We start from the raw sequence: 24371 nt of genomic DNA on the forward strand, positions 1-24371 counted from the left end.
TCTTCTTGCATTTACATCCTAACTTGTAATAACAGCAATAATAATAAAAACAATTAGTCTTAATATTTTTTAATCATGCGAGGTAAATGGCAAAATTCCAGAAAAATAAAAAAAGGAAAGTTATCACAAGGTGGCATAACCTCTGAAGTTAACCTTCTGTAGCTCAGGAAGCTCGACACTAATCCAAAACAGGGTAACACTGTCTAGGAGCAGGACAGCTCTTCCAGTCTAGGTTATTTTCTCTGCTTTTCTTCTGTTGGGATAATTCTTTAAGTAAATTCATGACCTAACTTCACATTAATTTTTTTTTTCTTTTGGTCTCCAAACAGATTTTGAATGATTTATCAGTGGTATTACTAGAAAGTAAGAAGAAACATCAGACCATCTATGACAAAGAATACACGGTGTAAGAAGTTATTGGCCTTGATTTGTATGTTACATGGGGTGAAGTTTTTATTTTTTGGTCCAGAAATTATGTTGTGGCATATATCAAGGAAATGGTAGACATGATCACACCTGGACCTCTAGACATACCCAGGTCTGGTTGAAGTTACCATGCATGCATTTACGCCAATAAGCCCAAAGCTTCTGGGAACTGCCATGGCCCTGAGGCTCTCTCAGCCCTGCCCACCTGGTGTTCTCATCCACCCAGACGACCTGGGCCCCCATTTCAGTCAGAGGCCATCAGGCCCTGCCCTAGCAAAGCTGCAGAAGGACTGGGCTCCAGCTCTCCTCAGTCCTGCCCTTCCCAGCTTGAGTGGTTTATGGAGATCCTGGTGAGAGTTGTTGGGAAACACCCCAAGTTTTCGCGCCCCAACAAGAGTCTCTTTAGCTGCCCATGTGCAACCACGGAAAGACATCAAAGCTTTTGTTGATGTCCTGCGTGTAAGATTATGAATGTAAAAAAGTTCTGTACGAGATACAGCAACTCTTTCAAAGAAGACAACTTTCCTTATGCAGACAGTACACAGAGAGGGATACAAGACTGAAATCAAAGTAGTTAACAGCCAAAGAGGTTGGTTTTCTTTAATTCAATGTCTGTTTTTTATCACAGCAGACTGGTAACTATATTAGCACCCCACAATCTACTTGCATCCTGTGAGCTCTCCGAAGAGACCTCTGCAGATGTTTGCTATTACCCATAATTTAGAAACTATTTCACCAAAGAAAAAAAACCCTGGGAAAAAAACACCCTCTTTGTCAACAGGCCCTTGAAGAAGCAAGAACATCAGCATTGCTGCAACAAATCAAAATCTGCTTGCATGCATGCAATATACCATTCTTACATATACATACATGCCATTATATATGTATATAATTATATATATAATTATATGTATACAGCATTCTTATATATATATACCATGTTCTTATTAAACAAAAATTATTCATTTGCCATATAGGCATACTGGACCCCATGCTACAGTTTGCCTATAAAAATCCTCTTTGGGCTCTTCCTCATCTAGCAGGAGAACGAAAATACTTAGGTATCCAGAGATACATGGACATGTGCAGGCCAAGTGTAGCAAATGAACTGATTCAAATTCAAGGATAGTGGTCATCATATATTTAATGATATAAAGATTTCATAAAGTAAATGGGATTATTCTTGTTCTGTTAATGAGATCTACTGATACTAAAATTACAGTGGTCAGTATTAAACTTTTAATAATCAATTAAGTTTTTTACCCATAGCTAAGATAGCATGCTGAGCTGAAATTGCAGAAATACATGTTTATTAAATTTTATTTTTATGCCAATAGCTTTGATATTTATACACATTTGCTTAGTAGTGACTATGAAAATTAATTTGGATGCATAAAAATTCAAAATTGGTTCAAATATATTTTAGGCAAACGAATTGAGAATGAAAACTACTAACATTGCATTATTCTCCCATTGTGAATATAGTTTTAATAGTTTAATAATTAGAAAATTTTACTAGCTACTTAGCTGCTAAAGCAGTCTGCTCAATTTCACAAGCATAAATAATTTATTCAGATATAAATTCTATAAAATTATTGTTAGCTTGACTCCTCACACACAAAATGTTTTTATTACAGAACAGGAGCAATAAGAATGAAGTAACGTAGCAAAAAGCAGTAATTCAGAACAGGAAGTGCAGTCTTCATATTGCAAAATGTATGTATGTTTTCAAGGTGGTGTACTTATCACAAGAGACAAGATCTTTCCCATCATTTTGAAGATTTCTCCCTTTCAAGTAGAACTCCACCATCTCATTTGTGTGTATCTTTTTTTTTTCCCAATGAAATGTATGTCCTGAACACCTAGCTGAGTGGCTACTTGATAGCATTAGTGCTAGCTGTGACTATTGTCTTTTATTTGTTTGTTTACAGGACTTCAGGCTTTCTTATAAAGTTGCTGTGCATAGATAGGTTGCTTTCTATTTTTTGTGTCTCAGTTTCCAAATCTCCAAAATGGGAAAATGTGTTAGGACATTCTGAGAATTTTATTATGCAGAAATAAGGTTGGTCTACAGCATGTCTAGACAGGGTATTCCTCAGGCGGTATCTCAACACTGCCAGATTGTTAATTACCTGCGATGCGTCAACTGGTTAGAAGACGATTTTGCCCAGAGGGAATTCTTGGCCGCTTGGGACAAGCTGAGGTAACACTGTTCTGATTTGTTCCCGGTCCCTAGAATATACAGACTGGAATTTTTACGTAGTCTGCAGTGTACTTCATTTAGTCTATTAGTTTATTGACCTAATGATCACTCCAGTGTGATTTGTGACTGATACTTGAAGGTATAGGGTACTGCTAACAGAAGCAGCCAATAGCCACAGCAGTCGACACAGAAAGGCTGACAAGAGCATGCGTGAGCTCAGCAGTGGTGGTGACATAGTCCCCAACGTCCATGAGAAGAACAATGCCAGCACAACGGAGACTTTGACCTGGAGCAAGCTCCCTTAGGAGCTGCAGCTCTGCGGGGTTGTGGCTGCAGGGATACATGGGGCCTCATGCTGAGATTGGGGCGGAGGAAGGTGGACTCCTTGCCTGCCTGCTCTTACCTTGGATATTTGTGGAGGATCTGTGTGTTGGAGTAAAAGAGGTGCAGGAGGATGTCACCAGGCTGTGCAGTACCAGAGTTGATGAGAAAGACTGGTGTTGCGGTATGTGGAAGGGGAAAGTGCCTGCTTCCTTTTCGTCATCTGATCAAGGACTTTTTCAGTGAGAAAGGTGATAATGAGTAAAGGAAGAAGTAATAAATGGAGAGACAAACCTGGTCACAAATGAGGAATAATGACAAGGACCAGAAGACTCCAGTTGCTAATTGATTGGCCATCAAGAAACTGCAGGTAGTTTTGGAGAGTGCCAACCTGTACCTTGTAACTGATAACAAGCGGGAAACAAGAGAAGCATAAGGATTTGGGATATTCAAGGGTAGGCTGTGAGACTACGCAAAACTTTCGAAGGAATGTTTTAGAAGAGGGGGGCGAGGAGGAACAAAGCAAGGGTAAAATGGGACCGTTCATTTATAAAACATGGCCAAACAGTACCTGTGTCTGACCAAGCTCTGCACTTGATTTCTGCAATCTGTCCCATCTTCTAATTAGATCCTTCCTTAAATATCTTTGTGTGTGACCTCTCAAACTATCTTGCGTATGTGACAGCTGTGTCAGTATTTGTGCTCGTCTGTGTGTGTCTCTGGGACACACATTCAGCTTTGCTGCTGGCTGAACATGCAAATGGGAAAGCAGCATCTCCATCCATCAGCTCAGAACAGAAATCTGTGGCAGTCTGGGCACACAGGGTGGGGCTCCAGCGGACAGGAAGGAAGAACTTCTGTGCCCAGAGCTGGCAGAGGTGATGGTCGTTTACAGCATTCCTTAACAACTGGATCTTCTCCAAAATCCTGGAGATACTAGAGCATGAATGTACAACAGTAATGCAGCAGGTTGAGTCTGCCATTACTGGGGTGGAAAACCAAACTCTCTGCTTCATGCCCCGCATCATGGTTACATTTGTGTACTAGAATTAAATGGAGAGATAACTGATGATTGTTCCTGGGTATTTTTGTTTGTCAGACTGATTTTTAGTATTGTTATCGCCTTCATGAGACTATCCAAATAAGAAGTCATCAGGATGATAGAAAAAGCTGTGTAACATTGTTTGTCGATGAGGAACCACTGCTTTAATAACTCTATTATGTTGTCTACTGACATAATTGAAAAGTCTAAAAAAAAAACCATTTTAATTACTAATGCTAAGAAATAATGAAACTTTCTTTCTTTTTTTTTTTTTTAACTGATACAACCTAATGGGAAGGTCTATTCTAGTTTAACTAGGTTAACTAGTGCAGGTTCAGAGGGTATGGAACATATAAGTCATTTACCCTGTACCATGGGAATCATTCCCTTAATAAGAGAGTGACAATAATGCAAGCTCACTCTCAGAACATGGAGTTAACACAATTATATTAAGTTAAAGAACTTGCCAAATGAGTCAGTGTAAATTCCAAAAGCATCATTTCTTTGGCTGCAACTGTTTCTCTCTGTTATTGAAAAAAAAAAAAATGAAAACAAAACAATTCATTTTTTTCAGACCAGATGTAAAAATCATTAAGACATACAAGTAATCTTTAATTATTCAGAACCAGGTCCTTATGAATTCACAAATAACTTTGTTTCATTTCAACTATTTGCCAGTCCACTAACCCAAACTACAAGGTTCCTATTTGTCAGGCAGCATCTTGTACAACACGAAGAATAGTCCTAAATTTATCTGACTGCACCATTCCTAATATGTTCTGACCTAAATTATACCATTGACTATGTTAACTAACAGTAATTCAAAGTGTATTTGATTTTCTTGTTTTTTCCCCTTAGATCTAGAAAATGATGTGACTAAACTGGGGAGAAAATTGTACTGAGTAACTTCTTTTTACTTTTGCTGTGTATCTCCAAAACCACCACAAATCTGTTTTATTCGTATAGTCAGGATGATAGGCTAGTTTTCTGGTAGCCAGCAGAAGAGTGAAAATTAAATATAATAAAACTAAATACCTTGTTTAAGACAGCTCCCTGGAGTTCTGAAAGTGCAAACCATATACTTTTTTTTTTTTTTTTTTTTGATGAATTATTCTCTTGGAGCTTCCAGCAATATCAAATCACTGTTGCAACATCCAGAAAACCACTGCATTAAGCAAAACTGAAATTTGGGAGTGAAAACCACTCAACTGAAGTGAAACAACCGTTAGCGTTGCAGAAATCACTTCAAAGTGTCTTTAAACTTTTTTTTTTTTTAAGATTGCACTATAAACGATAAAGGCAGACAAAAAAAAAAAAAAAAAGGAAAATGTTATTTTTGTAAATATTCTCAAAGACCACCAGAGGTCTCTATAATAAAAAGAATGTAAAAATGTAATGTTAAAAATGTTCTCCATCAACCCACTAGAAACAAACAGATAAACAAAAAAAAAACCCAAAAACTACTGAACAATTTAAACAGTTATAAAAACTACAGCTATATGGAAAAGAGAAATGTTAATACAGGTTAGACAAATTCTGTTGCCAGTGTCAACCGTATGTATTAATGGCATCAAAATCAAGATTCTACTTCATGTAGCAGTTTACAAATGCATTCATGAAAAGCATGCAAGAAAAGTGTAAAGAAACGTGCAATTATCTATTCTTCACATTAGACAATAAATTATTTCACTACAAAATAATCATTATTTTGAATCAAACTCAGATTAATAACAACCATATTAGTGATTCAGTTACTTTTTTGAAACAGACTAAGGCCAGAGTTGAAGTGGTACAAACCCACTATCATAGATGCAGTTATTATGGCAAGGTACTATGTATCAGTGAAACTTATTCCTCTAATGGAAGAACCAAACAAAGTTACCCAGGGCAAGAGCGGACAACCTGCACAGTCTGAAAATAGTGTAGCACCTGAAAAGCTCTGACTGAAAAGCAGCCTTTACTAGGCCAAGCAGCAAAATTTATCTTGCCTTTGTTGAAATTACCTATTAGATTCAAAAAAGAACTATCCAGGAGGACTATTCAATCTTCCTACAGAATATGAACTGGAGCCTTTGAAACCTTGTATGTGAACATGTGTTTTTAATTTCCAGTGCTATATTGATTGCTGACTTCCCAACAGTATTCTCTGTGTTTTTTGCTTCTTCATTCTCTTTTTTTCATCTCTCCTGCTCAGTTTCTTTATTTTCCAAGTCATTCCTTTTCTTGTCTAATTACCTTTCTTACACTGAGCTCCAGTGAGTTAAAGTAAAATACAAACAGTAATCTATTAATCCTTTTTTTTTTTTTTTGCAAATGAAATGTTCTCAGTAGATATAATAAACAGAAGAAAACCTTGAATTTTCTCTAGAACACACCTATCATTATCCTATTTATTTCTTTTGCATTTTGCATGCTTTTCCCAGATGCTTTGTTACTTGCCTTCAGAGCAAGAACTTTTATGTGCATATCACATTTTAGGGAATAAACCTGCACTATAAATTGTGTAAGTAGATCTACTGCAGGGTTGTGTATGTGCGTATAATAAATTAAGTTACAAAGAAGTAAGTACAGTGACTCCTTAAATCTCAAAATAATCTAGTTCAAGAACAGCGCATGTGATTGCCTAATACAAAATTTAGCCCTCAAATGCAAAAAGTCAGAAAAATGATATTCTGCTGCTTGCAGAGAGAATAAACTTCAAAGATGACAAATAGGATTTAAGGTTGTGCAAGTAGTTTTCATCAACTCTACACCAAACTATACAAAATGCTTTTCTTATTTTATAAGTTACTTAAAGCAAACTATGAACAGTCTGGATAAGAGAACAGGATTATACTAACTTAAAGTTATCTGGCTAGTCCCATTATCTCCTGTATGGATTTTTTGCTAAAGGATTGATGAGGTAAATTGTTTTCATTGTCTCAGTCTAGACAGCAGCTCGATTGGGATCAAGACAGACATCAGTTCTCATTTGGTCAGGCATATGCCTGTGCTTTGTGCAGTGCTTAGCTAATGCTGGTATACAAAAAGTGAAATGCTGTGGAACAGAAATTCTATGTATTCTGTGAATAATTCTCAGAGATTATTCATTACAGATGTTAGCAACTCATTAGTTGTCCCACTACCTTTATAAAAAATAAAATATGAAATAGTCTTGTTAAGGTGCATAACACCGCATAATTTTTCAGACAAACTCAGTAAGAAAAAGATATGTATATCACAGGCCAGAATCAGATAATTCGAATTTTAATGTGAGCTGTGACGTATGTTCTCAGGTCTTGACCTATTTCTCTGTCAATAAACCAATGACCCAGTAACTGGCCTATCCAAAGGGCTGGACAATTCTGCGGATCATTTGATGAGCCCAATATGCTAAACACAAAAGCCATTAGATGAAACAGAGATATTGAATAGCCAGTTTGCTTTTAGGCTAGTGAAGGAGCACATGTACCTATATGTATACCTATACATATCTGGCTGACACACACAGAAGCCCAAAAGTGAGGCAACTGGAATGTTTGCTCCTTGTTTGTAGATCTCTCCATTACAAAAAGTGACTTGAACACTGAAGCCAGGGAACTGAATTCTCACTGGAAACTATCCTTCTCCTCCTCAAAACCTCAAACATTTGCTTGTACAGACTAGGGAAGTAATTCCAACATGGAGGAGAAAGGTACATGTAAGAAGTTTGACAGAAGAAGGCAAAACTGAAAAGGAACAGATATGAGAATCCCAGAATGGCTGAGGTTGAAAGGGACCTCTGGGTACCTCTGGCCCAGCCCCACTGCAGCAGGGATACCCACAGCAGAGTGCCCAGGCTCACATTCAAGTGGCTTCTGGAGATCTCCAAGGAGGTGTCCCCACAGCCTCTGGGGAAAGCGTGTCAGTGCTCTGTCACCTGTACAGCACAGAAGTGCTGCCTGGTGTTCAGAGGGAGCCTCCTGTGTGCATTTGTGCCTGTGGCTCTTGTGCTGTCTCTGAGCACTACTAAGAGGCTGGCTCTGTCCTCTTTAAAGCTGCAGGTGTTTGGATACAGTAATAAGATTCCCCCAAACGTCTCTTAATAAGACTAAACAGTTCCAGGATGAAAAACTTCCTTCCTAATGCTATTTTTTTTATTTTTTTTTTAAGAGAGGTTTCTTAGCTGGATTACTTGCCCTTCCAGGATCTGCAAATTCGTACTGAAAGCAAGCTAGCAGAGGATGGGAAAAGAGGAAAACTATAAAATTGGTATTAAGAAGCACAGAGTGAGCCTGTGTTTTTCATATATGTGATGGAGGACTGCTGGCCTAACAGTAAGTGGTAGAGTATGGGATTCTACCCCTCAAAGACCTCTGGATGGTATAGATACTGTTGAAATTCACATTTCAAGGAACGGGAGCGTTGCTCTTACTCAATCAGGACACCTGGAGGCCGCTAGGACATCACAGTACCAGGTTTGTTCAGAAGGCTCTGCTGAGTCCTGTCCAGCAACGCACTGAACAGCCTCACAAACAGGCAGAAGCTTTTCATCTGCGGCTGAAGGCAGAGACCTGGAGACGTCTACAAGGCCGGCGAGGAGCCCTAGCTTGCGTCCGAGCTCCCATAGGAGCTACTCGATCGCGGCGGCTTCCTCGGGAAACGCAGGAACGAGCTCTACCAAGGCCGCGGGCGCACACCAAGCCGCATCCAGACACCACGCTAGGATGTCAGGATACCCTCTTCTTCTTCTTCCGCCTCCCCAGGGCGGCTCTCCAGAGCCCTGAAGGACGCAGAGATGCAGACAACCGCCACTCCACGCCGAGCCGCTGCTTGCCCCTTGCCCCTCAGGCAGAGGTTACGCTGCGCCGCCCGCCCATGCGCAGTGAGGGAAGGTCGGCGCGGCGCCGTGCCGCTTCCCCTTCCGGCCGTGCTTGGTCTCCTGTCAACATGGCAGCGCTGGGCGTGCGGTGGTGGTGGTGCCTGTGGGCGGCAGGTAACGGCTCTGCGGCTCCGGCTGCAGGATGATGCTCCCGGCGCGGGGTCCGGGGGAGAGCGGCGGGTCCTGAGGCGAGAGAAGGGCCGAGGGGCGGCGGGCAGTGCCTCGGCGTACGGAGGAGGCGGCGGCGGGCGGGGAACGGCGGGCGGTGCGGGCACGGGGAGCTGCGGCTGGGGGCGAGGGGAGGCGAGGGCTGAGAGAGGACCCCGGGTCGCGGTGGAAGAGGGCGAAGGACGCCGAGCGGGCACCCCCAGCCCGGCCGCGGGTCACTCACTGTTCTCCTCACCCAGCAGTGGTTGCGCTGGCGTTGGCATCAGAGGCGGCTTTTGTGGAGGATCTGGATGAATCGTAAGTACTGGGTGTGACTTGCGGTGTTAATTAAAAATCGCTCGTGTTTTTTTTTTTTTTTTTTTTTTTTTTTGTGGCAGGACAGGGGAAATGGGTTTGGTTCCCAGGCCAGCAGCTCTGTGCAGTGTAAAGCTGTCCAGAACATTACTCAGAAAAGGTATTAATCCCCTCAAAAGAAATGGCGGACTGATAGCTGCCCTGAGTTAAAGCTGACTGTGTTCAACTAAATTCTTCTTTTCCCTCACCTGTGTAGCTGCCTCAAGGAGTTGGGAGAAAAAGTGCATTGATGCATGGCCAGACAGGGAAGAGGAGTGAGGCAGGCTTGCTGGACTGGTTCATGGAGTGCTGCGTATGTTCCTGGGCAAAAATATGCTTTTACAGCAAGTTTAGCCTTACTACTGTGGGGGTGTTGAAACGCCTAGTCCTGCCCTAAACTTAGTTATGTACTGCCTGTACTTGCCTTTCTGTGGTAGTTCTGTGGCAGTGAACTCAGGCTGCTCGGAGAGGTGGTGGAGCCAGTGTCCCTGGAGGTGATCAAGAAATGTGTGGATGTGGCACTGAGAAACATGGTTTAGTGAGCATGGTGGGGATGAGCTGATGGTTGGACTAGATGGTCTTAGAGGTCTTTTCCAAACTTAATGATTCTATGATTCTACTTGCAGTTCCCACTAAAAACTGACTTTCTAAAAGTGAATATAACATTTTTTTTTGTTAGATCAGGAAGTTGGTCTGAAGTACTATAAAGCAGCACAATTACTAGAATTGAAATAGAAAGTATGGAAGGTACGTCCGGAGGAGGAAGAGATGGTATTAGATAGATGTTTTGTGATCAATTTAAGTCAGTCACAAGTAGTGTTTTCAAGACTGTTCAGTGCATGATTGATTCCTTCATTTAGCTGTGCAGTCAGAAAACTACTTTTTTTTTTAACATTCTGCTGATTCAGCTGGAGCAGTTAATCATAGGATCAAATGAGGTGTAGGGAAGTAATGGGGTAGGAAATGAGAATGTACTGAAAGCGTATCAAAGAGAGATACCTCATCATCTCTGTGCCGTGTTTAAAGTGTTGTGAAAGAACGGCTGAAGTAACTGCTTGGAGTTGGTTTTCAAAGCTTGTTTCTGATTCATGCCTCAGATTTTCAGAGACTGAAGATAAAGAGACTGAGTGAATAAAATAATGTGTGTCTGTGCACCCATATCATGTTCCCATATCATGTTTCTACAGGTGTAAATTTAAATGTAATTGTTGTTTTGAGTAAGGAAGCATAATTCTGTAGTCATGTGACTTTTGTGAAATAGGTGATAACTGAAAATCCAGTTTTAGAATGCTTTGATTTTTCAGGTATTTAGCTATACTAGTTTCTTTATTTTCTGTTGGAAATTGGAATTAAGTTGTGAGTTGTTCAGCATGGTCTTTTCTTTTTAGCTGCTTGGCAAATGGAGAGAAAAATAATAACAAAAAAAGGTTGGGAGCAGCATCTGGTGAAAGCTTCTGGTTTCCCACTTTACAGATACGTAAATGTTATGGAGTTCTTGCTGATAATGAAAACTTATTATTTTGTTAATTGTTGGTTTAATTTTTTTTTTAATTTTTGTAGTTGCAAACAATGCCTGTTAGAACAAGGTGCAAGTCCCTTTCCCAGGTTTATAGGATGGAGGTGAACATGTAGCAGGGAATAACTAACAGAGATGTGAGTTACTGTGCATCATCCAAATGGGCCATTGAAGGCATGCAAAATAAGAGCAATGGTTCTTGTCAGTTTGTTCTGATCTTATGAGTGGCTACTTCAGTTCAGTGCTCATCCTGCAGTATTTGCAGAGTTGTTCCAATGTGATAATGAACCAGGTCTGTAACCTGACTCAAAAGTAAGTATTTTTTCTATCTGTGAGGATGCTGTAGGAGCTCAGCCCAGGATCAGAAATGGTGTAAGGGTAATGAAAACGGAGAGGAAGGAGTAGAAGCAGCAGCTGGGTTAGTTTTAAGTCTCTTGGAATTGAGTCCTTCATCTTTAGTTCAGTTTCATGCTGATTTCTTTGTACAGTAAATATTTCAATGGGTATGTATACTAAGTGGAGGTTGAGGTAGTATTTGATCACAGAGTGCAAAGTGTTGAGAGGTTATGTGTTTTTGAGACAAATCATTTTATTCAATGAAATGGGACTCCTGTATCATCTTTCCACCAGTGTGACTGTGCCTGTGTCTGCTGACTGCAAGAGGGCTGTGCAGGACAGTTGACCAAAAGCACTGGCATTTCCTTTTGGAAATGTGTTTACGGGACCTGGTAACAGCACCTTCAGAAAATGCTGAAATACCTGTTTGTACAGATACATCAATTTTTCTTCAACTGTGTAGTTAGCTTCTTTAATATGGTCTAATAATTTAATCATTAACAAAAAAATGACTGTCTGAACTCAAGCTTGTTTGGGTAACGTTAAGGTTTGGATTTTTGTTCCGTGAGTTGATTAACTAAATAGATGCCTTAAAATGAGTTGTACAACTTATACTATAGTTTTAACAATAATAAAGTTTCTCTTACAATATCTTAGGCCCAATGAATGTGCTGACAAAATTATAAAATTCAGTTGGAATACACAGTCTTCAGATAATTCCTTTCTGTCATTCTTTTTCTTGCTGTATACTGTCATGTAAGATTTTGGCTTACCCTCCTAAGTGCTTTAATGTTCTGTATAATCTCCTATCGAAGTACCGTTCCTCGGAATACAGTCATATGTGACAGGGTGGAGATAAATTCATTGTAAATTCTTGTTTTACGAAACAAGGGTGACATTCTAAATATGTAGGTTGCTCCAAAAATAATGCCTCCTGTTTATTTCCACAGAAACTGTAACAGATACAAAAAGCACACTAACACTGTTTGATGGAGCAAATTCTCAGCTACAAAGCACTATTTTTCAACATAGTCACAACCATTAATCAATTTGTATAGATGAGCTGATAGAGATGTTCTTCATTTCAGGGTATAATAGATGTGCATGGCCATCCAGAATGTGGCTTGTCTTTAACTTTGTTGTCACCACTGCTGAAATGCACCACCCAGCACCTCACTGTGTTCAAATCCACGGTTTGGTCTCCGTAAACATTCAGCAAGTGTTGATGAATGTCAGAGGGTGCCATTTTTTCCACAGGGAGGAATTAAGTTCCACACCTTTGCTTTATACATGCTTCCGTGTGAGACTGACCCCCCCCTCCTGCCATCTGTTACACGGAAACAAAATGTAATGGAATACTGGTGAAAAGGTTCAGTCTCTACTGCTGTACCACCAATGCTTGCCTCTGACATTGTAGACCAATTAGTAAAATAGGAGGCATTACTTTTGGTGCAGCTCTTGTACAAATGCAGCCCGGTATCTGATGATTCAGTGGCTGTTTTCTACTTCTTGCATCATGACTTATTCTTTGTCTTTGTAATGGGAATTTAGCTAGAGCTTCATCAGAGTTCTCATGAGACGCTAGGCTCCACCTAGTTCTTTTACTAGCTCTGTTGCACGTTTTTCATGACGTATATTCAAGCAATTGTGACTTAAAAACTGTTTTCCTGAAGTTGTTAGTTTTGTTAGTCACTAACCATACCTTTTCCAAGGGTTCAGTTAACCACTGAAATTCTGCAGTTAAAAGTTTCAAAAATTCAGCTCTGTAATTTCTCCCAAATCTAGTCACTTTTATGAAAGCTCATATCTTTATTAAAAGAAACAACCTTACATAAAGATTCTGGTTTATTTCATTTTCAACATAAGAACAGTTAAGTTATAATTTCCATGATGTTGTAGTGACAAATGTGTGGTAAAATAAGTAACATTTCAAGAGTTACACAGAGATTTTGATATAGCATGTTTTATTTTATGGGGGGCTTCTGCTTTTAATGACAAGTTTATAGTTAAAAATAGTCAGTTCATTAAGATGCTCTAACTTTAGGAGTATGTAATAGTACCATGACTTGTAATATTTTATTTTCAAATTAGCTGTCTTCCAATAAGTTCTTCTGTGTAACTTGTGTGAAAAGCTGAACTGATACCCCTATAGTAGAGCAGATGAAATAGAGAGGTAGAACTTTGAAGTAAGCTGAACAAAAATTGCCTTGCATGTTAACCTAAAGATAATTTAGTGGTTGTACTTTCAGTAAAGCTAAGATTAAAAGTGTAAACCACTGCTGCAGGAAAGTGAATACTATGTATTCTGAACAGTTACCAACATGCAGTGTTTAAAATAACTATAATACCTGGAGAATACTTTTATCCCTTGGAACACATTGTAATCCAAAATTTTTTTGGAATTTTGGTATGCTTTCTGGGTTCTATGTGGTTTTGCTGTTTGTTGTTATTTTGACCTTGGCAAATAACAATTATGAGTTGGGACTATTTAATGAAAAATAACTCCTCCTCCACCTCCGCTTCTCTCTTCCAAAAAAAGAAACACAGCAATCTAGTATCTGTAGCTTTTTTTTATCTAATTATAGACTTTTACAGATATATTAATTTTATTTTTTTCCCTCCTAGGTTTAAAGAAAACCGTAAAGATGATATTTGGCTTGTAGATGTGAGTATACAAGGAAAAACTGGAAAAGTTGTACATTATTTCACATCAAGCTAGTGGAACTCAAAACACAAAATGTACGTTGTTAAACTCTGTAGTGGGACTGCTTCATCATTTGGAAAAACATTTGTATGTGGTGCAGAAAAGTTGCACAACTAGCTCTTTTGACAGGATGGATAAGCAATTGTCCTTCGTTGTTCAGGATGAACCACAATTTAGACTGAGTACTGAGTACAGACAATGTTCAACCTATATTTTACAGCCCTTAAAAAAGGAAAGCAGATTATCTAACACTTAAAGAGGTAATAACCTGCTTGCTGAATTTTTTACAATTCTAATTATATCAACTAATTTTTTGCTAGACATTTAGCATTACAGCATCAAGTATATGAAAGGGTACATTCTTTCCAATATGTTTGGAAAGCAATGTGATACTTTTCAGTGGGGAAAACCATAAATGCAGTTTCAAGATTGATTGGTAATGTGCAGGGAGATAAAATCCAACTTTGTCAACTTGTTGCCTGATCGTGCTTCCAAAACATTGGAATCTTCTCTATTAATTTTACTGAGGTGTTGTAGCAAGATAGACAGGAAGATAAAATGAAGTTTCACATCTCTGTTTGACCTTGAGAAAAATGGAATTGATTTTATACTGTGTTTGTATAAAAGTAGTTGCTTGAAAAACAGATCTGGAGAAAAGCTTTGGATGTATATGTGTGTGTGTATGTAAATATATATGTGTGTGTGTATATACATATATACAATCTCCTTTTCAAAGAATAGAGTTCTTCTTTTTGGCGAATTAAATTTATACTCCTGGATGGATTGATTGTATGTTTTAACTTTCCAAAAAAAAGAGGAAAGTACTTCAAAAGAGTTTTTATGTTAATACATTGCTTCTCAGTCTATTTTTTGGGGGGGGAGGGGAAGAAGGCATAATAGTGCTACAACTGGGTACATTCTTTTATAACTCCTGCTTTCATATTAAATTAAAAGCTCAGTTTATTACCTTGTCTTTGTAAGTAACTTTCAGGTTTGTTTTCATACAGCTCGAAGAAGAACACAGTTGGAAAATAAGCCTTTCTAATGTATCTGACTTCTTATTTAATTTAATGTATTTGCTTCTCAGTTTTACGCACCATGGTGTGGCCACTGCAAGAAATTAGAGCCTGTGTGGAATGAAGTGGGTATAGAAATGAAAAACATGGGTTCTCCAGTAAAAGTTGGGAAGATGGATGCAACTTCCTTCTCTAGTAAGTATGGTTTGATTGGAAATAATTTCCTAATGGCTTCAAAACATAAGCTATTCTTACTTTTTTCATTAATCATTCTATTGTTCTGTAACAAATTCATGTAAAACAGTTACTGGGAAACAATCTCCTGATTTTTCTTGAAAGTGACAACATGCTGTAGTGCATACTTTTTTAGTTCTACTTACTGCTGTTTGTGTGGGGAGTTGTTATCAAATGGAAGGTGAAAGCTTTAGGAAGATATCTCTTTTGATATGCTTCTTAGAAGCGCTTGTATAAGGTTATTCTGAGTATTGTTTCTCTTGACCACATCCAATTTAACCATGTTTTAGGTTCCTTGTATTACTGTTGGGCAAGTGTTTGTGTTCTTGCTGTTATTCTTTTTAGATGATTTCTCCTTGAAATGTTAAACCAAAAATCAACTGATATCGCTGAAGTCATTACATTAATGTTGAGCCAATTTCTCCCCATGTTTCTCTATAAATGTATTCTTGAAGAACCATTTTGGACTATTTTAATGCTTTCATTTCTGATGATACTTTTCATATGTACTGACCCTAGAGTGTTTTCAGGAATAGAAACAAACAAAACTTGAGGTGTTCTTAGAAGTGGTTTTGGTAGACATGAGAGACTTTTTGCCTGCTTTATAGTATTTTCTTATTTTTAATGTGCTTGTCTGTTGTCATTTCACTTAAATCTGTGAGGGAGGACATAGGGAACAGTAGGTCCATGTGATGCCTGTGTGCAATAACTCTGTTATTACGTATGACATTTTAGTAAATATTCATTAAAACCAACTATTCAGGATTGTTATATTTGCATAAAATTTTAGGCAGAATATTTCTTCAGTGACAGTTGAGTTTCTTCATTCTTATTATAGCAGCAGTGCACATATCTGACAGAAAAGAATATGGAGGTTGTGTGTAACTAGTTGGTGTTTCTAATAGGAACGTGAAGCAACGTGAAAAGTCTGAATTTTGGATAGCTTGCCATCAGTGTTGTGATGGAAACTATATAGAGCATCTAATAAATTCTGTGGTTATACTAACAGAACCGTCACCTGGTGTATCAGTTGAATTTTTGTTCAAGTTTTCCTTAAAGTCCACTGAACGTGATCAAAGCAGAAATAAATTGCACTTAGTGCTAGCATAATTGCTGTTATTTGCTTCTGCAGTGCTGTTTTTATCAACAAGTGACACTGGTGCTGTAGATAAATCACTTGAGAGGATTTCAGTAATCTCCATGGATGGGATGTTTTTAAAAACAAAACAGAAAAACAACCTGCGTATTCTGTAGTTTTCTTGAATGTACTAAAGAGTTCTGTGAGGAGAGATAAACTATCTAGTTACAGCCCTTGTGATTGAACATATTAACACGCATCTTAATGGATTCTAGTTTTTGATAAATATAAGAGGAAAGGATCAGAATGAAGTGAGCACAGACCACGTGTTTCTTAGATCAGTCTCCTTTGAGTGAGACACTACTATGTGAGCTGCTGGTTTAATTGGCAGTTCTGTACAGTTAGCGTTAACCTCAACAAACTATTTTAGGGTCATGCATTCTAAACTGTTATTCAGAGTCCTACACACAGTCCTCCCACATCTGCTCCCCTGGCATGTGGTTGGTAGCTTCAGAGTGTTCATGTTTTAAAATGTTTCGGTGCGTTTTTAGCACTTTTCTCCTTCCCCATCCTGCCAGGGAACTGCAGAGGCATTATCAGAAGTTTAGACTTATTCTAGGTTTTTCTTCTTTTCTTTAAGGAGTACTTATTTTAACTTCTGGAAAACACTGAATTGTCTGGAAGGTATTGTTAAAGGTGACATTTGCTGTATTCACAATTACAAAAGATGTTCCAAATGTTAGGAGTAAGATACAACCTTTTGAGCAAGTATGAGGCAGGGTGAGGATGGTTATTTACAGACTCTACATCCACGATGCTTAATTCTTGCCTCAAGAATTTCCAGCCAGTTGTATGTATGATGCATATTAAATGCTTATTACGTTGTAGTGAAAATTGACCAAACACTTATATTTAGAGGATTCTCATGCCGTTTTATTTCTGGCATTTAAATTGGGAGCCTCTGTGTATATTTATGTGGCTTGAACAGGAAACTGCTTAAACCTTAAGGTGGGAGAGTGAGCACGACTTGGTTCAGTTTGGCATTAATGCATGTATTTACACTTCAGGTATTGCATCTGAATTTGGAGTGCGAGGCTATCCAACAATTAAGCTGTAAGTTGATGTTTCTCATTGAATTATTTTGAACAGCTACCTTTCCCAACACTTATCAAATAAGTGTGAAAGATACAGTTTTATATTTTAAAAACAACAAAGCAAACAGAAAACACCATACAAATTGTTTTTAAAAAAATAGCGTAGTAGTCGGAATTCATTTAGCTGCTGTTTTATATGCACCTTTAAAAGTGGGTACATACTTATATGAAATACTAAAAGAAATTTCATGCAGCAACTTATTTGAAGTCCTGAGAGTGATCCAGGCAGTAACTGCATACCGAAGACTTTCCATTAACTTCTCTAAGCTATTAATTTCACTTTCTTATTTTCAGTTACCCCTCTCTTCTCTTCAGTGTTCCAGAAAACCTTATGTAAATGACAGTGGATGCATTTGTAGCTTTTTCTCTTGCATCACTACCTGAAAAATTAATGGGGGATAATGTTTAAGGAAAGAAAAGAAAAAAGCCAAGCCATAATGGTATATGTACTCTCTCTTAGTATATATAGTGTATAGTCCAGTACAAGGTCTTATTAAATAGTAATTTTGATCACTTTTCACTGTATATATAGGGCTTGTTTGCAGCTAATTGTTTAAGCATAATATTCATTATATATATTAAGTTTTTAAATTAGATTTCTCAAAAATGACTCAGAAATATTGAGCATATTAATTGTTAGGGATAAAAAATTTATTGGCATATAGAAGCGTAGAAAGCTGAGTTTTATGACTGTTTTCTTCACATGGGTTTCCTAAACTTACTTGAATTCAAAGAAAGCCTGTTAGGATGTAGTAAATCTTAATTAAATACACTCATGTCAGCAACGTACAATAAATTGACAAGCGCTTTGTGGAATCTTTAATGCATACATTTAGAAAGTTTTGCAAATCATTTGGTGCTTCTCAATTACTGAAAAAAAAATGATTGCTGCATGATAGAAAAAAATCATAACAGTATGGCAATCATTTTTAGAAGTTATTATTAGATATAGTATAAATAGGCTTTTACTCCATAATTACAGTGTATTGCGTTACTGATTTTTCTATTTTGCTAATTGCTTGTTTTTAATAATTTGAAAATTAATTTTGCTTATCATTTTCTAACGAGTGACTAATAAAAGTTTGAGTAATTCTACATGTATGGATAAAATTTGATTTTAATTCTGTTCTTCAGAATCTGTGACTTCTTAATATAAGCTAATTTTTTCCCCCTTTTTTTTTTTTTTAACTTTTCCTTTCCCATTTATCCAGCTTAAAAGGTGACTTGGCATACAACTATAGAGGACCTAGGACCAAAGATGATATAATTGAATTTGCTAATAGAGTAGCAGGGTAAGTATATGTTTCTTTGAGACTACTTCTGACTTAAAACTTCCATAGCATTTTGAGCTGGGCAAAAATGCAATTGATTAAAAAATGATAATAAAAATACCTTGACTTTAAAAATCCTATGCAAGGTGCACACGGTTGCCTGTGAGCTTGGTGTTGAGTGGCACAGAGAAGGCAAGTAGAAACCGACTAGTCATACTTGTAATTCTTTTTCTTTTGCAAGGTAAAATTCTTTGCAGAAGATAAAGAATTTTGTCTTTTTATCTTTAAGATCTTTTGCAAGTGGAAACTAACAAAATTATTGGAAGCCACAGACAAAAATACTGACCTAAATGTGGATTAATATATGAACATCATTACAAAGACAAAATCTGTTTAATACTCCAAGTTTCCTTAAAAATCTGTAAAATATATGCTTTTGCATCAGCAAATCTGTGGCAGTTAGCAACATAAGGAAATTACTTTTACAGAATTGTTCACAACAATTTCTGATGTTGATAATTTCTTCTTTCCTTCTGGGGGCCCATGGCCTCAAAATCTTTCAGCAGAAAAAAAATGACGTTTCTTCCTTTCATTCTTAGACATAATTGATATTCATATAGACATATAATACTAATTATATGAAATTGTTGAAAATTCTATAGTTTAGGAGTATCGGTGATCTCTAATAGAAATATTCTTTAAAAATTTTAGTAAGCTAAGACCACATCATCTATCTGCTATACTTCCATTCTGAAATTTTTCTTTCCAATGATTGTACAGCTGGTAAGTGGCTTGAATATTAACATCATAACAACATTTTGTTCTAAGATGCTAATCTAAAATGTAAGTGTACTATTCACGGAACATAGTTTATTTTGAGGGACTGGATTTTTTTCTAGTTGAAATTGAAAAACTGAATGAATTCGGATTGGGGAATTTAGGAAACAAAGCTCCCTGTATGGCATTTTCTTGGGGATTTCTACTTGTGATTTGGCAGACTGCAGGAACTAAGATTTTTCTTCTTTCTTTTTTTTCAGACCTCTTATCAGGCCACTTCCTAGCCAGCATATGTTTGAGCATGTGCGAAAGAGGCATCGTGTACTTTTTGTATATGTTGGTGGGGAATCTCCTTTAAAGGTTTGAAACTAGATTAAATTTATTAAAAAGTTATTTCTTTTGGCTCTCCACAGACATACTGTAAAATAACTTATAGAAAGTTCAAAGACTGGAAGTGATTTTACAATCTTGTGTCCTAACAATATTTCCTAATGAATCTTTTGAAGATAAGGTATGTTGCAAAACTTTAATTTAAAGCATCCTAAAGGCTGAACTGTTAAAAAAAAAAATTGTTTGTATTTTTGCAGGAAAAATACATTGAAGTTGCTTCCGAACTAATTGTTTATACGTACTTTTTTTCTGCCTCAGAAGATGTTCTACCTGAGGTAAGCTGTTCAGTTCCTACTATTTCCTTAAAGATGTTACAGTTCTTCTTTTGCTGAGATGACTTCCTACAGTACATCTATCTTTGATTTCGTGTAATTTCACTGTAAAGTTTTTGAGTCTACATGCTTTGTATTAACCAAATGACTTGCTCAGTAATATTAATAAACTTACTAAATCATGTTAATAAATTAAAGAGTTGTACAGACATGTACAACCCACACTGAGTTCTGCATAGCCAGCTCAAGAATATTCATGCTTCCGTTTTTATCCATTACAGAGATCTTGCTGGTGAAAAATTTTTCAGGAACAACCGCTTTTAGAACTAGTTGAAGTGCTTGTAGCATGGGATACTGCTAGAATCAGGGAGTTCAGTGAAAAGATAAGTTCTTTCCAGCTTGTGTGATACAGCTGATCAAAAGTCTGATCGTCTGCCCAGGTATCAACCAGTCCAGTGTGCTGCCTGCAGAATCCTGCTGTACTCTCTCTTGGATGTGGTCTCGTTATCTCCAAATAGGAGCTGAAACTGCTGAGAGTCTGACAACACATGGCCTTGAAATTAGTTTAGGATTAGCCGTGTGAGAACTATTCATTTTTTTTAGATATCATAATTTTGGAATATGTAGATAAGTAGAATTGACTTCATTATGAATAGCATATTGTTAGATTTTCAGGAGCCTTTCATCAAAAATTACTTCCATTTGAATATTGTGGTTTACACTTTATCCCCAGTTGACCTAGAATGTAAAGGACAGGAACTCCTTCTGTGATGTAAGCAGTGAACTGTTCTTTCTACCAAATGTAGTTTGCCACAAATGTTACGTCATTATAACTGAAGTAGTGACAGTACACAGTTTCCTTCCAGAGTAGTGAAAATGTTATGAAGTGACCAGTTGCTACTTGTAATGAGGCTTTTCATGATGGGACGTGATATTCACTATTGGGCTTTGTTTTGTCACCTTAACTAATCTTGTTTCAAGCTTTAGGCATATTTTGCAAACCGTAAGGCAAGCATAAGCTGATTTGATCTTTAAAGATGCTAAACTATGCTTGAGGTGAATAAGAGAATAAAGAATTATCTAGAATTAATCTTCTTGCTCATGTGTATGAGCTCTTACATAACAAACCTACTGAGTTTGAATTTCTTTCTGAGATAATATAGAATGATTACAGAAGGTATGTTATTTGGAAAAGTACTTATGATACTGTTCTTATATTTCCCCAAACCATAAGTAAATTAGAGAAGTGATTCAACATCTTCATCATAACTAAAATTGTGACAGTCTTTTATTAATCACAGGTTTTATTCTACAATTCTAAATTCTAAAATTTTAACTTAGAATGATAGCTAACAATAAGGACTAGATGCAGTGTTTTTTTGTTGCATTTTATTGAGTTGACTGTGACTCTTAACTTTACCTTTACAAGGTTTTTGTACCTTGTGTATTTTGGAGTACATTGCTGACGAAACGAATCCTTGTGCCATGTTTAGGATGGTGACGTATGCATTCATTGTTCTGTATGCTTCTATAAGGGCTGTTTGCAGGTCTGTCTGCTTTATGTGTCTTTGTATTTCCATCAGCCTGAACCACAGGCAATGGCTTGGATTTAGTGGGACATGTTATCAGTATAATACTTTTTAAGTCTCCTATATTATTGACTGTCCATTCAGTAGAAGTTTTTGTGTGGCAGGTATACTGACAACAGCACGAATTGAAAACAGTGAATATTGCAAGCTTGGTGAAACCCCTCAAATTATGACCTATTTAAAGTTCATGTGAAATGTTAGTAAAACTTTCTGATTCTTCTGCAGATACTTGTAAAAATCCTGTTTGTTTTATACTTTATGAGACCTACCTGTTGAGAATAGGTTTATGTTTTGTTACTTCATGTATTGCAGAAGATGGAATGTTTATTTTTATAAATGTAAGCAGAATGTGTTTAAATGTACTTCAGTATTTTCCCCCATGGAGTATATTTCCACATTTATTCCAAAATGTGGAAAAAAATCCACATAAACAAAACTTGCAATTTTCCATGGATTAACTGAAGAACACTTCTCTTTCAGTATGTGACCTTGCCTGAACTACCTGCTGTTGTTGTATTCAAAGATGGAACTTACTTTGTGTATGATGGTAAGTAAAAAGTGTACTTAAAGAGAAGATTCTGAAAGCAAACGTGGAGAAACTAGAACAGGTGGGGTTGCTTATTTCAAGTCAAGATGGAGCAGTGAGAAATGCACCAATAATTTTGTGATTAGTAACAGTTTTTTCATGACAGCGTAGGGAAAGATTTGATTACTTACAAAATAAAATACATTGAAGGAGGAATTGTCTTTATCAGTACCGATGTTGAAGTGAAGAAGTTTACTTTGTTACTCAGTGAGATGCAGCTTCTAGTACTATTGCTTTGCCTGCACCAAAGCACTTAAATGTTCTCCTTCACTCACTGTCCAAATCAGAAAGTAGAAGAAAACTTGCTGAAGGGGAGTCACACATTAACATAAGCTTTGGGGAAATCCACATACAATGAACTACAATCTAAAAAAAATAGATGACTTTTACTGTTCAAAATATATACTAATATTTCAGGAATGAGAGTGAGGTACTGCTCAACATATTAACAAATCTGTTTCCTCATGTTACCCCCCAAAAATGGAAAGAAAAAAAGTGGTGTTTTCTCATTCCCACAATGTGTGTTTAACTTTCAGCATGTTTTGTATTTTAGAGTATGAAGATGGTGATTTGTCATCGTGGATAAATCGAGAAAGATTTCAAGGTTATCTTACTGTAGATGGCTTTACATTGTATGAACTTGGAGATACAGGTGAGATGCTGCTGTTTGAACACTGTCATCTCTGAAACTGAACATAAACATTAAGAAAAAGCAAAGAGCACTAGGAAAGGATACTTTTATGAAACAAAACAAAAAAACCCTACTTAATCTGAAAGTTAAGAACTGATGATGTCCAACCAACTTCAAAAACAGGTGACCTTTTATACTTAGTAGAGGCTTCATCCAAGCCTGCACTAGTCCCTTAATAACAACAACAATAAGTATGTCTAATTTTGTAGTCTAATTTTGTAGTAGTCACAAAAACTAAGCAAGGCTTTCAATTAAGAGTGATTTAGGTTTTTCATAAATCATAAATTAAGTCTTGAAAAATCAACAGTGTTATAAACAGATTTTGAAATGTCAGATGTGGATGGACTTACTTATATAACGTACTTACCTGAGTTACTCAGAACGTAGCTGATTCGACTACCTCTAGAGTAAATATGGTGAGGTAGGGAGAAGGTCTATCGAAATGGACCTGTCCCAGAATACTTCAGTGTTTGGTAAAATTTCTTGCAAGTCAAATGAAAACTTTGCATCCAAGTGACATCTGTAATAGGTAAATAATCTGTACTGCTCTTAAAGTATGCATATGCTTAGGAAGCTGTGGATATGCTGTCTGCGTTGATTTTTTTTCAGGTCAGGATACCTTAATCTACCTCCCACTTAACAAGTTTATACTCGATGTTGCGTTGATTTCTTTGAGGTTCTAAAGATACAAAACCCGTGGGTTCTCATGTGTTTGTGAAAGTAATACTGTTATATTTTTAAAAGTCATTTACTGAAGTGCTATTACAAATTGTTTAAACATTGGCATATGTTCCATCTGAAAATATAATTGAATGAAAATGACTTCAAGTATTGTATTCTTTATTTTAGGAAAACTCGTGGCTATTGCAGTCATTGATGACAAAAACTCTTCAGTGGAACATACCAGGTACAGAGTTGAGTACTGGTGGTGTGGTGGAAAACTACTTCATTGACTCACAGCATTTTGACACCTGGAAATTTCTTAAAAATTCAGAAATGCTAGACTAAATGAAAGGTTTTAACTTAATGTTCTCTAGATTATGACTTCATTATGATTTTATTTATGCCTCTGTTGAAGTCCGTGTAGTTTTAAAGGGAGACTTTCAATGAGCTCACATGAACAGTGATTGCAGCATTTTTTAAGCTATTGTGTCACCTTTTTGAAGTCATGTTAACTCAAATATCCTCACCTTTTTAATATGGAAGAGAGTACTTAAATTTATCTCAAAATGATCTGAACTTATTAATTTTAAATGAGAGGCTGTTCTTCAGTTCAGCTGCATTAAAATGGATTTAGTGATGCTTAGCTATTGTGCGCAGAACGTTATTGAAAATACCCTTTCTTAAGGTGAGTCAGAATTTGTTAGAGACTATGAGGAATAAGACTTGCCTCTGTTACTATCTGATTGTATATGTAAGCTAAG

The 24371-nt window shown here is 37.0% G+C and overlaps 1 protein-coding gene across 3 annotated transcripts in view; it reads left to right on the forward strand.

The window, feature by feature from the left end:
- Positions 8141-24371, forward strand: part of TMX3 (thioredoxin related transmembrane protein 3) — a 28902-nt gene continuing 12671 nt past the window's right edge. The window contains exons 1-11 of one of the 3 annotated variants that reach the window (XM_021387131.1): positions 8141-8946; positions 9243-9297; positions 13811-13850; positions 14977-15100; positions 17285-17330; positions 18583-18663; positions 19680-19779; positions 20007-20084; positions 22151-22217; positions 22810-22908; positions 23797-23854. In XM_021387131.1, the coding sequence (XP_021242806.1) occupies positions 8829-8946; positions 9243-9297; positions 13811-13850; positions 14977-15100; positions 17285-17330; positions 18583-18663; positions 19680-19779; positions 20007-20084; positions 22151-22217; positions 22810-22908; positions 23797-23854 (866 nt within the window). In that variant the 5' untranslated portion in view covers positions 8141-8828. Of the gene's footprint in view, positions 8947-9239; positions 9298-13810; positions 13925-14976; positions 15101-17284; positions 17331-18582; positions 18664-19679; positions 19780-20006; positions 20085-22150; positions 22218-22809; positions 22909-23796; positions 23855-24371 lie in introns of those variants that run through there. The other 2 variants (XM_021387130.1, XM_021387132.1) reach the window with 2 other exon arrangements.

The sequence above is a fragment of the Numida meleagris genome, chromosome 2 (genome assembly GCF_002078875.1).
Source record: "Numida meleagris isolate 19003 breed g44 Domestic line chromosome 2, NumMel1.0, whole genome shotgun sequence".
NCBI lineage: Eukaryota > Metazoa > Chordata > Aves > Galliformes > Numididae > Numida > Numida meleagris.